Genomic DNA, 14,147 nt, shown 5'->3' with positions numbered 1-14,147 from the left:
TACAGTTCACTTCAAATCCTTTATTACTCCACTAGAATTAAAATAGTATCTTAAAATAAGTAGTGTATTGGTTATTATTATGTCATAATTCTCATTTATTTCCCATTACTTCTTTCTCCCAACACAAAGGAAGGCGAAGTATTAAGGAAGTTCGTCTTGTGAAAAAATTGCATAACTATCTTTCGTTTGTTTAAAAGATATCTGCTATAAATGTGATTGGTGAACATGCAGATAAAAACGGCTAATCACTGGAAAGATATATTACTATCCCAAGAAGAATAACCTCAGACACATCAACATTCTATAGCAGTTTACGAGACAACAGAAATATGAGAGAGAATAGGTAATCCTCAAAAGAAATGTTCCAGTTTTCACCTTCAGCAGACCATTTTTAACAGCGGCGGTAACAAAATTACTTTCTGCATATAATATATTCTTAAGCCGGGAATACTCCCTATCAGTTGCAAATCGATCATTATCTGATAAAAAAGCAAACGAAAAAGATGGATTACTATTTACAATCTTAACTACTATCAGTTGGTGAAAATAAGGGGAAGAAAAAAAAAACAATTTAAGGTTAATGATTTTGCTGCTTTATTGATATAGAGTTTATGCAGAAAGATGAAGGTTGATGAAGTCTATCTTTAATTTGGGTTTTATCTTTTTCTGGGAATCATGATTTTGTTGCTATTATCCAAGAACAGAAAAATAGCAAAATTTGAGACGCATTGACTATTTCCGTGATTAAAAGGAACAAAATTGGTTCGATGGTTGAGATGTTTAAGGTTCGGGGAGGTTTTGTGAGATGTAGTCTTTAAAGAGATTCCAATTGAATCTGTCTGATATTTTCGCCTGTACTTATATAGCAGAGTTAGGAGCGCTTTGAAACATTCATCGTCGAATATCAATCATATTTCTTATTTTAGAGATTAGAGGGGAAAAACTCGGTTCGATAGTTGAGATGTGGCCTAACTCGGAGAGATTTTGAGTTATATAGTCTTGACAGAGATTTCAATTGATTTTACGATATTCTCGCCTGTATCTATTATATCAAGATTATGAAACATTCATCGTCGAATACCAATAATATTTGCGGTACAAATGATATGATCGACGATAGAACTGTCTTGGTGTGCGATGAATGCGGAATCAGATGTATTGCCTTCAGAAGTGGTGAAGTGGTATTAAGTATCGAGTATTGAGTTGAGGATGACTTTATTAAAATTAGAGAACTGATAGAAAAGTTCTGTTAGGGATCAATGTCATTAATTCAGTTTTTTCATCGTTCATTGTGAAGTTTATATATTCTACAGTAATTGGAAGACAGGGTTCTTTAACTTTGACGAATGATGATGCCATCATTTGTGTTAAATTATGAAAAATATTTCTACATTCCTTCCCTTATTTTATAGCTTGACAAAACGCCTTGACGACTTAGGCGAGTATGTTAATTTAATTCTACAAAGGGGTGGAAATTATCAATATTGAATTCTTATTCTTTTTATGTAGCACAAGGATCAGGTCTATGGGTTTTCTGCACAATCTAAAACCAGTTTAATATTTACCATGGAGTTCTTCCACTGTGGGCTTAGGTTTATGTGAATATTCTTCTTCTTCTACGGCACTACAGCCCAGATTGAGCCTTGGCCTCCTTTATTTTTGCCTCCACCCTTGCTTGTCTGTGGCTGATCTCCATACACGGACTCCTAAAAGGGCTTGTTCTTTGCTGTTTACTGTGTCTTCCCAGCGCATTCTTGGCTTTCCAACCGGTCTCTTTCCCTGCATTCTAGCATTCAGTGCTCTTTTTGGTAGCCTATCCTCTCCCATTCTTATCACATGTCCGACCCATTGCAATAAAGTTGGTAAAGCTCGTTGTTGTAACGACTTCTGAAGATTCCGTTTTCCCTCACAGGTCCTAGTATTCTCCTCAGTTCTTTCCTTTCGAATGTGTCGAGTTTGCTTTTGGACGTTTCTTTCAGAACCCATGCTTAACTGCCATAGCATGCTATTGGTCGAATTAAGGTTTTATAGATTCTTATCTTTGTATTTTGCTGGACATTTTTAGACCGAAATATATGGGAGAGGACAAAATAAGCTCTGTTTGCCTGCGTTATTCTCTTCCGTATTTCTCCATCTTCTGATCTGTCAGGATATATTTCTACTCCCAGGTATGTAAACTTTCCAACCGTTTTAATATCATCTTCATGTATAATGTTTTATGGGAGTATATTTGTTCTCGTCTGTATCATTATTTTTGTTTTTTTTTCTGTGTTAATTTCCAAACCTAGAAATTTTGTTTACGTTATTAACTCGCGTAAGTTTCCTGTGCTCCTGTTGATATTCTACTCATAATATTAATATCATCGGCATAAGCGGCCAGTTGAACCGTTCGGTTGGTCAGTAGGTTTTCTCTAGTTTGCATTTGCCTAACCCCATACTTCAGTGCCAGGTTAAACAAAGTTGGGGCCAGCCCATCTCCCTGCTTTAGCCTCGTCCGTCTTTCCCGTGTTTTTCTTGTTGTATACATTTTGTGTGCTTCATTTCTTTCCTCTATTGCTTGTCTGCACTCGTCATCGAACCGTGCTCCTCTTCTCGCCTTCTTCTTGTTCCCCAGGGTGGACGCTGCCGCTGTCAGTATTGCTGTTTTGATATTATTCCATTTGCCCTCTATGGAGTGCAGTTCTAGCGTCCTTAACTTATTTGCAATTTATTTTTTGAACTTCTCTTTACATTCCTGAATCTTCAGTTTTTCCAAGTCTAGTTTGTTTGTTCTTTGTTGTCTTTCGTTTCTTTCTTTGTTAACTCTGCATCTAAATTTGGTTTGGAGTAAAATATGGTCCGATCCACAGCATGCTTCTCGTCGTATTCCCACATCTGACTTACTACTGGCTGCCCTTTTGTCTATCAGCACATGGTCGATTTGATTGTTTGTGGTTTCATCTGGTGAAATCCATGTGTGAATATAGTTCATCTTAATTCAATTTTGATCGATTGCTATCCAATGTATTTTTTTCCTAGGGTTTGTACGTTATTCATCAGTGTTTCTCACGCACTTCTCAAGAAAAAATCTCATTCATATCTGTTAATTATCAAAGTCAATTAAAAGTTTAATTATCATTTCGGTGATCACTACTTTTTCTGTTTTCTGAATAACAATCGTCTAAATTTTTCGTAGCTTTAAATATCTTCTTGCGATTCTATTCCCTGTTTATGTTAAGAATTTTAAATATTATATCTTTTATGTGGAAAACACTATATTGTAGATAGTCAACAAATGTAAGAGATATACAGATTCCTTCATTATAATTTAAAATATACAATTATTTATCCTTTTACATATTTATACCGTCTGCACTGTCTTCATTTCATTTAGTACACTATACAATAATAGAACAGACGTGGTTTCTATTAAAAATGAAAAATGTTGGTAGGCTTGTAGAGATCTACTGAAACTATTTTACAGAAAAATCTCGTTAATCTGCAGGACCTATCCGTAATAGGTATGGATTAACCTTGTCCACAAAATATTTTCCCTATTAGTTAATATATAAAATTAAATTATGCTTTACGAACTGTTAAAATTCTGATCAAGGCTGACCTTCCTTAAAATGTGCATTTCGAATATAATAAATCTGAATTTCATAGTGTCATTAATTTAAGTTGAATAGTTCAATTATCATTTTTAAGAGTGTGGGCCAAGGATTATTTTTAACACTATCTAAAATTATATATATTACAACATTATTGGTTTTTTAATAGCCATTAGGAATTTTTTAGAGCTAGTTCTTTATGCTTTGTTTAATTCAAAAATCATGTACAATGGAAGTTGGTGCCCAATGTAATTAATGTAGACTGTATTAATTGATATGTTGTTAATTAATAGACGAGAGACTATTCTTCTGCTTCTGCCTTTTCGTTTCGAATATTGGCGATCATTCTGGCTATAACTATTTTATTAACTGATGCTTTAAATAGATTAGTTATTGTTGTGGAGAACCATTTCCTAAGGTTTTTAACCATGATATTCTTCTCCCAAATTCGTCGCTTTCCGAATACTTTACCTTAAAGGATTATTTTCAGTAATCTGTATTTAGTGCCGTTTCTCATTATGTGTCCGAGATATTCTAACTTTCTCCTTTTAAAATCCACAAGGAAACTAAGGTCCAATAGCTGGCTGTATACCATGTATCACAAAACATTTATGTTAAAATCCTTTATAAAAGGTATATAAACTAAAAAACCCAAATGAGCTATGTCATGAAGACAAAACGTTTTCGGAATCCATGTTCCGTCATCAGTGTCTAGGTGTACGTGTTTTAAGCCACTAAATATCTGGGTAAAAACCCGTTAAAAGTTAAAAAAATGTTACAATTTAGATTACATTATTTGGTATTATATTTTAAGTTATCAGTGGATATGATAACATGGCGACGTATGACTCCACATGAAGTTGCTGGTCCTGAGACGAAGTGTCTACGAGGACTTGATGATAGCCACTCATAGGGTGCGTTCATTACGGAGATCATCGCATGGTATCCTCGCCTAGAGCATAGCACTGACAGTGAACGCTCGCATTTAAAATAATGCATTTATTTTACGTGGCGATGATAATATAATACCAACTTATGGTCCGATCGAGGGTCGGCGCCTTGTTATGAACGCTCACTTAGTCGATAGCAAGTTGACTGCGGGAGTACAGCGTTCATTCAACATTTAAGATATAATCAAATCTTATTTACTCACTTATGCGAGGATTTACGAAACACATTATATTTAGCTTTTACCATACCCCAATCGCCATTTCTTTTTGTCATCAAATCATAATCAAATCTGCTATCACTAAAGAAAGTTATCGTAGGTTTACACCTAAAAAATTTCATAATCAATACTACAAACTGTGCCTCTGTACATACAAGGGCAAACTTTTAGAACAATTTTGAAAACAAAGCAGTGAAATACTGTCCCAGTTGTGACATAGAGAAATACAGAAAATTTATTTGAAGAGAGTGTGTTCAATCCTTAAAAATATTCACTATTTATTTTTTATTTTTTTTTTTACTTGTCTGATTGAAAATTTTCTTTTACAGGTCAACGCTGCAGACTCTCCACAAGGTGAGCGCCAAGGCTCGCGAACAGAACTACTTCCAAGGAGGACTGACCCATTCTTGGGTGGAGTATTATGAGAACCGGATTGAGTCTGACCGTTCCTGTCTTAACGAATGGCACGCCATGGATAACTTAGAGTCTAAGAGACCACCCTCGCCGGATTCCGTTAGGACCAAGCCCACCGAGAGGCAGCAGGCCGAGAAGGTGATCAGGGCCACCCTCAAGGAGATTATGATGACGGTGGACTTGGATGAGGTCACTAGCAAGGTATGTCTCGTTTTTTTTTTATAAATATAGACCTCAATTGCCTACTGTGTATCCAATGTAACACGTAACGATGTTAGAAGTAAAAAATGTGAAAAACACTCGCGCTAATGAAGTAAATTATACAATATCTGTACCAACAACCACTAGTGCTGAAAGGCTTAAAAACTGTGGCCAGAAATAATTAAGTGAAAATGGAGAACCTCCAATGGAATGTACCCAATCCAGAAAATCACAAGTCGCACCTATCTGCTCCGACTAACTTTCTTCTTCTTATGGTAGCATCTTCATTGTTGCGAACAATCTCAGCGGAGTAACACCTATCTTAAGCAACTAGAAAAAGCGAATGCTTGAGTCTTCCCAGTCCTCTCTTGCCTTAATTTTCCCTACGATAATTTAAAAGATTCGCTTTACTGTTTAATATAACATAGCTACGGTATGAAATGTTTCTCTTTTTTATGTTAGAAATCAACTCGCTGTATTTTAAAGAGTCTTCTATAATCCTAAATTTCAAAAGAATATCATCATTGGTGTTACAACTTGAAAAGAGATATTTTCATCATTTAGTTCTATTAGTTGAGTTCAAGCAGTTGCTAGATTATCGTATCAATTTTTCTATCGTCCTCATCCATACAATCCACGTTTTCCCGTACCCCGTCTATTTCCGTCAGGATTTGATATAGGGACTCGTCTAGGAGGATTGTTCTGTTGTGGATATGTTAGTTGTAACTGCTTCATAACTGCAGTCTTTTTCGAACTGGAACTTTTGTCTCTGTACACAATTCGCATTTTCAGCACCATTTTTTTTACATTCCCGAGTGTTTTGCAAAATCGTAATGCCTAGCTGTCCACCTGATGCATCATTCTGTATCTGAAATAATATTCCTAACAGTTCACGTTTGGGTACGTACAGTTCTAGCGTAAAAATAGCGTCATATTCAAATTGCTTCCCTAATTTATATTTCCTCTCAAACACTAAGGTCCTTTTCACATTGTCTGTATATTGGATCGCTTATATCCAATTTATAGATTGCATTAAATAGTTTCGTTAACATAGAGATGTTTTCTTTATCCACTAATTTGAATATCTTTGTATATATCTCATCTGGATCCACAGGATTTTCCAATTTTACTATTTTTCTTGTTTAACTAACTAACCTAAACAGATCTACTCTTTATTTAGCACATTGTAAATTTGTGTTCCAAAAATACAGTATTCTTAGAAAATACTTCTATAATAACGATAGAATCACCCTCATTGTCTGTAAGTACATCATACTGATAGAGTTTTTGGTATTTTTAGGCGATACGGACCCGGCTTGAGGAAGAGCTCGATATGGATTTGGGCGAGTATAAATCTTTCATCGACGAAGAGATGCTGATAATCCTTGGCCAGATGGACGCTCCAACGGAAATTTTCGACCACGTCTACCTCGGTTCGGAATGGAATGCGTCCAATTACGAGGAATTACAGAGGAATGGGTAAGTTAATTCGAAAATACAATATTTTGTTTAGTTTCACATCTATTTGCATAGTAAAGAGCCATTGAAAAACATCGTAATTTACAAAGGCCATGGAATTACTTATTTTTACTGCTTGGTAGAGCATAGTCACTAATGTACACTTCAAACTTTACTTCCAGTATCCATTAATTGTTATTTCCATTATGCACTAAGATCACAATTGCAAATAATGGCATGATCACTGCGATTTTCCTGCTTTGAATGAAGTTTTGTACACTAATACTGTTAGTAATGTGAATCTACCACTGAAATTATCACTTCACACCCATTTTGCATCCACATCCAAATTCAATCTAATCAAAGATATTGAAATTTTTCAAATGGAATGAATCCAGTATTAATTGTAATGAAAATTATAATTAAGAACATTAACACCCCATTACAGCAGGACCTAGATATTCAAAACAATCTCTAGTCTTTCTTGTTCATCGCCCAACCTATAAATAAAACGCTGTGATCAACGTCACACTTGAGTATAATCACAATTTTATCCATCTAGATATGGATTTCCCACAACTTACTCCATCCTTTCGCATTCTTTTCTTAATTGTTTGGAATTCGATATTCGAAATCTTGTATTTTTTCTAAACAATGCTGTGCTTTCATTGTTGTTTCTAACATTTAAGGGCCTCTAATCTTTTAATTTATCACTTATCTCCAGATACTTCATTTTATATTCATTAATAGTGTGCACATTCCTTAGCTTTTGTTTCAAATAGTTCTTTTTAACAACGATGAATTTTTTAATAACGGAATAATACAGGTGTAGCAATTAGGATTCGGGAATTTGTCAATAACACAAACATATAAATTACGAGCAAACTTTTATTATCGACCTTCACAAAAGTTGGGTTGCTTCCACGATTGGAACTATCTTTGCTACAGTTCCGAAGTTAATCTGTTCAGCACCGCCTCAAAGCTTCCTGGATTTCTTATACGGCACCGTGATGTGATCCCTTGAGGTGCATCTTCGTCTTGGGAAATAGGAAAAGGTAACAGGGGCAATAGGATGGATGCGTCAATGTTGCAATATGTTGCTTCGCCAAAATCTCTTGCTCAATGCAAGAGCTTAGCTGTGGTGCAAGATCCAGCCATTCTTAGTGAGTTCGGACGCCAACATAGAACCGTCTAGTCATTGTCTGGCTCTCATGAATATATTAGCGATGAATTCCGAAGTTAATCTGTTCAGCACCGCATTCCGATCTTCCTAGACTTCCTCTGCGTTACTATGATGTGATCCCTTGGGGCATGAGAAATAAGAAAAGGTAACAGGGGGATATGAGTTGGGTGCGGCAATGTTGGAATACCTTTCTTCGCCAAAAACTCTTGCACAATGCAAGAGCTTGGCTGTGGTGCAAGATCCAGCTATTCTTAGTGAGTTTTAACGCCAACATAGAACTGCCCAGTTATTGTCTGACTGGCAGGAGCATATTAGCGATATATTCCGAAGTTAATCTCTTCAGCACAGTATTCAAACGTTCCTAGACTTCCTCTGCGTTACTATGATGTGATTCCTTGAGGTACATCTTCATTTTGAGAGATAAGAAAGGGTAACAGGGGGATATGGGGTGGGTTCTACAATGTTGGAATACCTTTCTTCGCCAAAAACTCTTGCACAATGCAAGAGCTTGGTTGTGGGACAAGATCCAGCCATTCTTAGTGAGTTCAGACACCAAGATAGAACTGTCCAGCCATTGTCTGGCTGAACAGAACATATTAGCGATAAATTGTGAAGTTAATCTGTTGCACAGTATTCAAACCTTGGAATACAGTTGGAATATCTTTCTTCGCCAAAAACTCTTGCACAATGCAAGAGCTTGGTTGTGATGCAAGATCCAGCCATTCTTAGTGCGTTCGGACGCCAACGTAGAACTGCCCAACCATTGTCTGGCTGGCAGGAACATATTAACGATGAATTCCGAAGTTAATCTGTTCAGCACAGTATTCAAACGTTCCTAGACTTTCTCTGCGTTACTATGATGTGATCCCTTGAGGTACGTCTTCATCTTGAGAAATAAGAAAAGGTTACAAGGGACTAAATGGTGGGTTCTGAAATGTTGGAATACTTTTATGTCTCAAAAACTCTTGCACATTGCAAGAAGTTGGTTGTTGGGCAAGATCCAGCCATTCTTATTGAGTTAGGACACCAACATAGAACTGTCCAGCTATTGTCTGGCTGACAGGAACATATAGTGGTTAATGATAACGCAGATATCTAACAATCGATTAATGTTGCCTTCAGTTGCCACTTGAACATTTTCGATGATTTTGTTTATAGGTTCCGGGGTCATACTCAAATATCCATTCAAAATATCATCTCCAGTGATTATCTAACTCATCCAGTTACTGTCCTCTCTCTGAATGAGGAACAACAAATCCTCACAGCATGATTTTTGCATCTGTTTCTGTTCATGGGTCAAGAAGTTTTGGCACCATCTCTCACATATTCAAATTCTTGTTTAACGTCTTGCGAATGGTTTCTGTGATTAATGCTAAACTCGATAGACAACGCACGTATACTCAGCTGCCGGTCAGATGTGACCAAACACGAGCAAACAGTCAAGATTCGAGCTTCTTAACGAGAATCATCATCTACCGATTCACGTCCCTCTTTGACCGCTTCGTACACCGCCTGCACTTTTTAGACAATTTCCGAGGGTTCTTCGCCCGGTTTTATTAAAAATTGAATCATAACACGTTGCCTGTAACGCGAATCACTCATTTACACGACGAATGGCATTAAAAAATTACTTTCTAAAATTACGGATAAAACACATGATAAAGGAAGATCCTCTTTCCACTTTCCTATTACAATAGTTAAACATTGAACATTTCATAATATATTCCTGTATTTTTGTCACTGACTTTATATAAAATTTATCAAATTTGAATATGTTTCCAAGTTTGATATAATTCTTGACAATTATTGACCTACTTCTTTTTTTTTTTTTTCAGAGTTGGACACATTTTAAATGTAACAAGGGAGATCGACAACTTCTTTCCTGGCACCTTCGACTACCTTAACGTCCGAGTATACGACGACGAAAAAACCGACCTCCTGAAACATTGGGATGATACCTACAAATACATTACAAAAGTTAGAGATCAAGGCTCCAAAGTGCTGGTTCACTGTAAAATGGGCGTCAGTAGGTCCGCATCAGTTGTCATAGCGTACGCTATGAAAGCTTATAATTGGGACTTCGACACGGCACTGAAACACGTCAAGCACAAGAGGAGCTGCATTAAACCGAACACCAGTTTTCTGTTGCAGCTCGAAACTTACCAGGGTATTTTGGACGCCATGAAGAACAGAGAGAAGCTACAGAGATCAAAGTCTGAAACCAATCTCAAATCGCCCGGTTCAAATGGAAAAAGTGAAAAAGTTGCAGGAAATGAACCGGCACCAGTCGCTCAGCCTCTTTCAAAATCATACAATATCGAAAGCACAATGTCCGGCCAAGAATTGAGGAACATGGGATCCCGCCCAAAGTCTTGGTCCCCGGACAACATCTTGACCAGAGAAATGGTAGAAGCAGCTAAATCTCCTCTTTCTATATCGCTAGAAGATGTTAGCCAAAAGTCAGCATCAAAAGAATCCATGAAGGCAATCGAATCAAAATCCTCCCTTGCCAGACATGTCTTAATGCCTTGTGATAATGGAGAAACGTACAGTGTTTCTCCAAACCAAATAGTTCACTTACCTGATACTAACTTTAGAAACGAAAAGAAAAATTTAGTCCTGGATCTCGCGAGCCAGTTCGAAAGAGCAGAGCAACAAAACTCAGGAGAAGAGCTGGTGAAGAGCAAAGTCAAAACGGAAACGTGGGATCCCGGTGAAGAGATGGACAGCAAAACGTCTTGCTGTGAACATTCAAGCGAAACCTGTGATGAATCAAATTTTAGTGTAATAAGTGAAAATCAAACGGTGTGGACTTCTTCCACTGTAGTTAAAACTGAAAGTGCTGTGCCCGTTAGTTGTAGTAATAGTTTAGTGAAAATTTCTGACTCTAGCAAAGCAAAGACATCGCACAGGGAAATCAGTGATCCTTTTTCAAATCAGCTCGATCGCGTCTTTGACCGCGAAGAGAAAAAGCAGTTGCGAATGTCTACAGTACCCGTGATCTCTTCTCCCGAGCTCTCTAACGACGATAAGATACATCGGGAGAGCCCTTCTCGGCAAAGTTCTTGGAGTTCCTACGATTCGGCGGTGGCGCTGGGGTTTCAAAATGAAGCGTCTGAACTATCCAGACACAGTTCGTGGGGTTCGGGAGATACGCGCACTCTCCCGAGTCGAAACAGTTCCTGGGGATCCTACGATATGCAGCCCAGAGGTCCGGTCCACTACATAAACGAAAAAGGGGAGAAGGTAACACATAGCAACTCGGACTCGATCGAAAATGGTTTTCCGTTCGACAAAGATCATGGTCAGTGGCAGACTGGTACCGTTAAGAGATCCAAACAAAGATATCTGGAAAGTTCCTCAAGGAAACCCAGCAGCAGCGGTGATAGTCGGACTAGTAGTTGCTTCTCTTTGGCCAAGACACCCAGTTCCGAAACTCTACTGGATGATGTGGACGTCGACGTGGCGGAAGCGTTCAACAAAATACTGGTTGACGATTCTATTGTATCTAGTGCCATATCGGACAAAATAGACATTCCTAAGGATGAGCATAAAATGCCTGCTGTTAGGTCTAGATTGTCCCGAAGTGCGCCCGAGCCTTCCTCGATGGAACTTATCGCACAAGGTGAATCTTTGTCTCGGTCGGCTTCAAATGTTTCTAAAGAAAACTCAAATTCGGTTATAAGTACAGCACAGTGTTCATCAGTCAAACAGCATAGAACTTTCTTGGAAAACCTGCACAACTCCCATGACTTTAGTAACGTAACTAAGAAAGACGATCTTCTAGATAGCGCCAATGCTTCGGGTAAAGTTAAGAATTTAAAGAAGGAATTCGAAGCCAAATCAAGTACAAACACCGATCAAATCGACGTCCCGGAAAATCTGTGCAAGAACAAAGTCAGTAGTCTGCCGTCTTCTCCTCTTAGCGTTCACGTAGCAAAAGACAAAAAGCCCGAAAACAAGAACTCCTCTAGTGACGACATCAATCTCAAGAGCCTCATAGGTATCTTCGAGAACAACGTGGATGGTGTTCAGGTAAACCGTAGACAAAAATTTGCCAACGCCAGACCTTTCTCGCAGAACCGTAACGGTCGTTACTCCTGCATCGAAGTATCTGTGGACAAAACGCCTCGCATCGTCCCTCTCATCTCCAATCTTAACAGGAACGGTTCCGTGGTCGACAAAAGCGACGACAAGCGCCCGCCAATCGTACCAGTGGTAAGGACGGCGTCCCCAGGCTTGATGGTGGCCGCTACGGTTATAACGGCCGCCAAGAAAAAGCAGCAGCAGTACGGGAAGAGCCATCCGTTAGCCAGATTGAACATCAAACCCAGACACAACAATACACTCTACAATACCATGTAATGCTCAAATTACAGATATGGCTGTGACTGCACTTTTTATTCTTATTGTTAGTTCTTTCCTTCTGTTTTGAGATGAATGTGGATTATACAATGATGAATATTTGAGTTGGGAACCGATACAGTGAACTTGTAAGAAAAAACCTCTGATTAGGTGTGCTCTAAATAATATAAATTTATATATTTGTAATTGTTGGGCTGTAAATCAAGTATACTATATAAACATTATTTGAAAAAATACATGGTTTTAGTACAGTATTACTAATGTTAGCCTGTATTACCAAATTACACACTAATGCTTATTGAAAACTGTAACTGTGCTGATGATAGTAGATAAGCTACATTTTTGTCACTATCAGAATAGGGAAATCAATGTGTTAGAAGGAGAAGTATCTTTTAGGTAAGTAGGAGAGAGAAATTAAGATTTAGATAAGAAAAATTTTAATCTTAATTAATTTACAAATTACTTTTGTAGTTCAACTATTATCCGCTAGTCGTCGCCAGTAATTCGCCATTTTTTAAATCTAAAAATTAATTTATATTTGACGTAATACGTGACTTGTGTCATAAAACGAGACGTATGACATAAAACGTGGGAATTTGACATAATATGTGATATAAAACATGACATGTGACATATTATGTCAAAGGTCCCACGTTTTATGTCACATGTCACGTTTTCTGTCACATATCATGTCCCACGTTTTATGTCAAATGTAAAATTAATTTAGATTCAAAAAATAGCGAATTACTGGCGCCCACTAGCAAATAATAGAGGATAAAAAAATAATTTGTAAATTAATTTAGATTTAAAAATGGTGAATTACTTGCGGCGGCTATCTTGGGACGGGGCTTATGACGTCAACATATATCGTTCTCACTCTTACTTACCTAAAAGTAACTTCTCTCTCCAACACAATGATTTTCCTATTCTGATAGTGACACAAATTTAGCTTATCTAATGATGGTACAAGATTTTTACATTTTTTTGCAGCCTGTATATGTAAAATGTATTCACACAATAGATTCTAAACTGTAAATGAAGGTACATGTATTTCAAATAAAACGGAGGCCCACTAAGGACAAGTTTTAGCTTTTGTGTTATTAATAATGAATCACAAACTTTACATACATAAAAAAAACTAATCAGAGTTGCAATATTAAATAATACTAAACTGATATAATAACTTAACTACGCTGAAATATGAATGCAATCTCGTTTGGCCTGCTCAGACCTGCAAATTGGTGCCAACTACATGAACTAGTCGATCCACCAATAAGAGAACGTTTTTAGCCTTGGACATGCGCCTTAAGCACCGTTTATTTGTTTAGTTTTAAGAATTTGTTGTGGTAATATTGCTCTAGCTCAATCACTGTCCACTTATTGAGAGGTTTCTTCTTTATAAGATTACAACGTGGTTTTTTATTATCGATTTGATCTTTGAATCATTTCAGTGTTATTTCTTTTTACTTTTCTATTGTAATTTTAAAAAAATATACACAAATGAATTTGCTCCATGGCTGCTCATTCTTGTTATTTACTGAATTCCCAAAAAAATGTACGCAATGTGTTCGTATTACAGTAAAAATTATTTAAGAGTTTTATTAATTATGACAATAAAGATGGTTTATCGGCGTTTCGACGAAGGGAAATATGTGTTTTAGGGGTACTTAAGGGAATACGGAATTTGATGCGTACTGAATCGACAGCAAAGCTCCAGATGTAATTTCTACAAAATATTTAATTTTTTTGTGTTTGATTGGTACCAATA

The 14,147-nt window shown here is 37.1% G+C and overlaps 1 protein-coding gene across 6 annotated transcripts in view; it reads left to right on the top strand.

Annotated features, from left to right (window-relative positions):
* ssh (Protein phosphatase Slingshot) overlaps positions 1–13,889 on the top strand; it is a 444,779-nt gene extending 430,890 nt beyond the window's left edge. For all 6 annotated transcript variants that reach the window (XM_072531436.1, XM_072531435.1, XM_072531439.1 and 3 more), the window contains 3 exons: positions 5,088–5,373; positions 6,674–6,852; positions 9,850–13,889. In XM_072531436.1, coding sequence (XP_072387537.1) covers positions 5,088–5,373; positions 6,674–6,852; positions 9,850–12,379 — 2,995 coding nt within the window. In that variant the 3' untranslated portion in view covers positions 12,380–13,889. The remainder of the gene's footprint in view (positions 1–5,087; positions 5,374–6,673; positions 6,853–9,849) is intronic.
* The last annotated feature ends 258 nt before the right edge of the window (positions 13,890–14,147 follow it).

Source organism: Diabrotica undecimpunctata, chromosome 5 (assembly GCF_040954645.1).
Source record: "Diabrotica undecimpunctata isolate CICGRU chromosome 5, icDiaUnde3, whole genome shotgun sequence".
NCBI lineage: Eukaryota > Metazoa > Arthropoda > Insecta > Coleoptera > Chrysomelidae > Diabrotica > Diabrotica undecimpunctata.
This window is presented reverse-complemented; position numbering and strand designations above follow the sequence as displayed.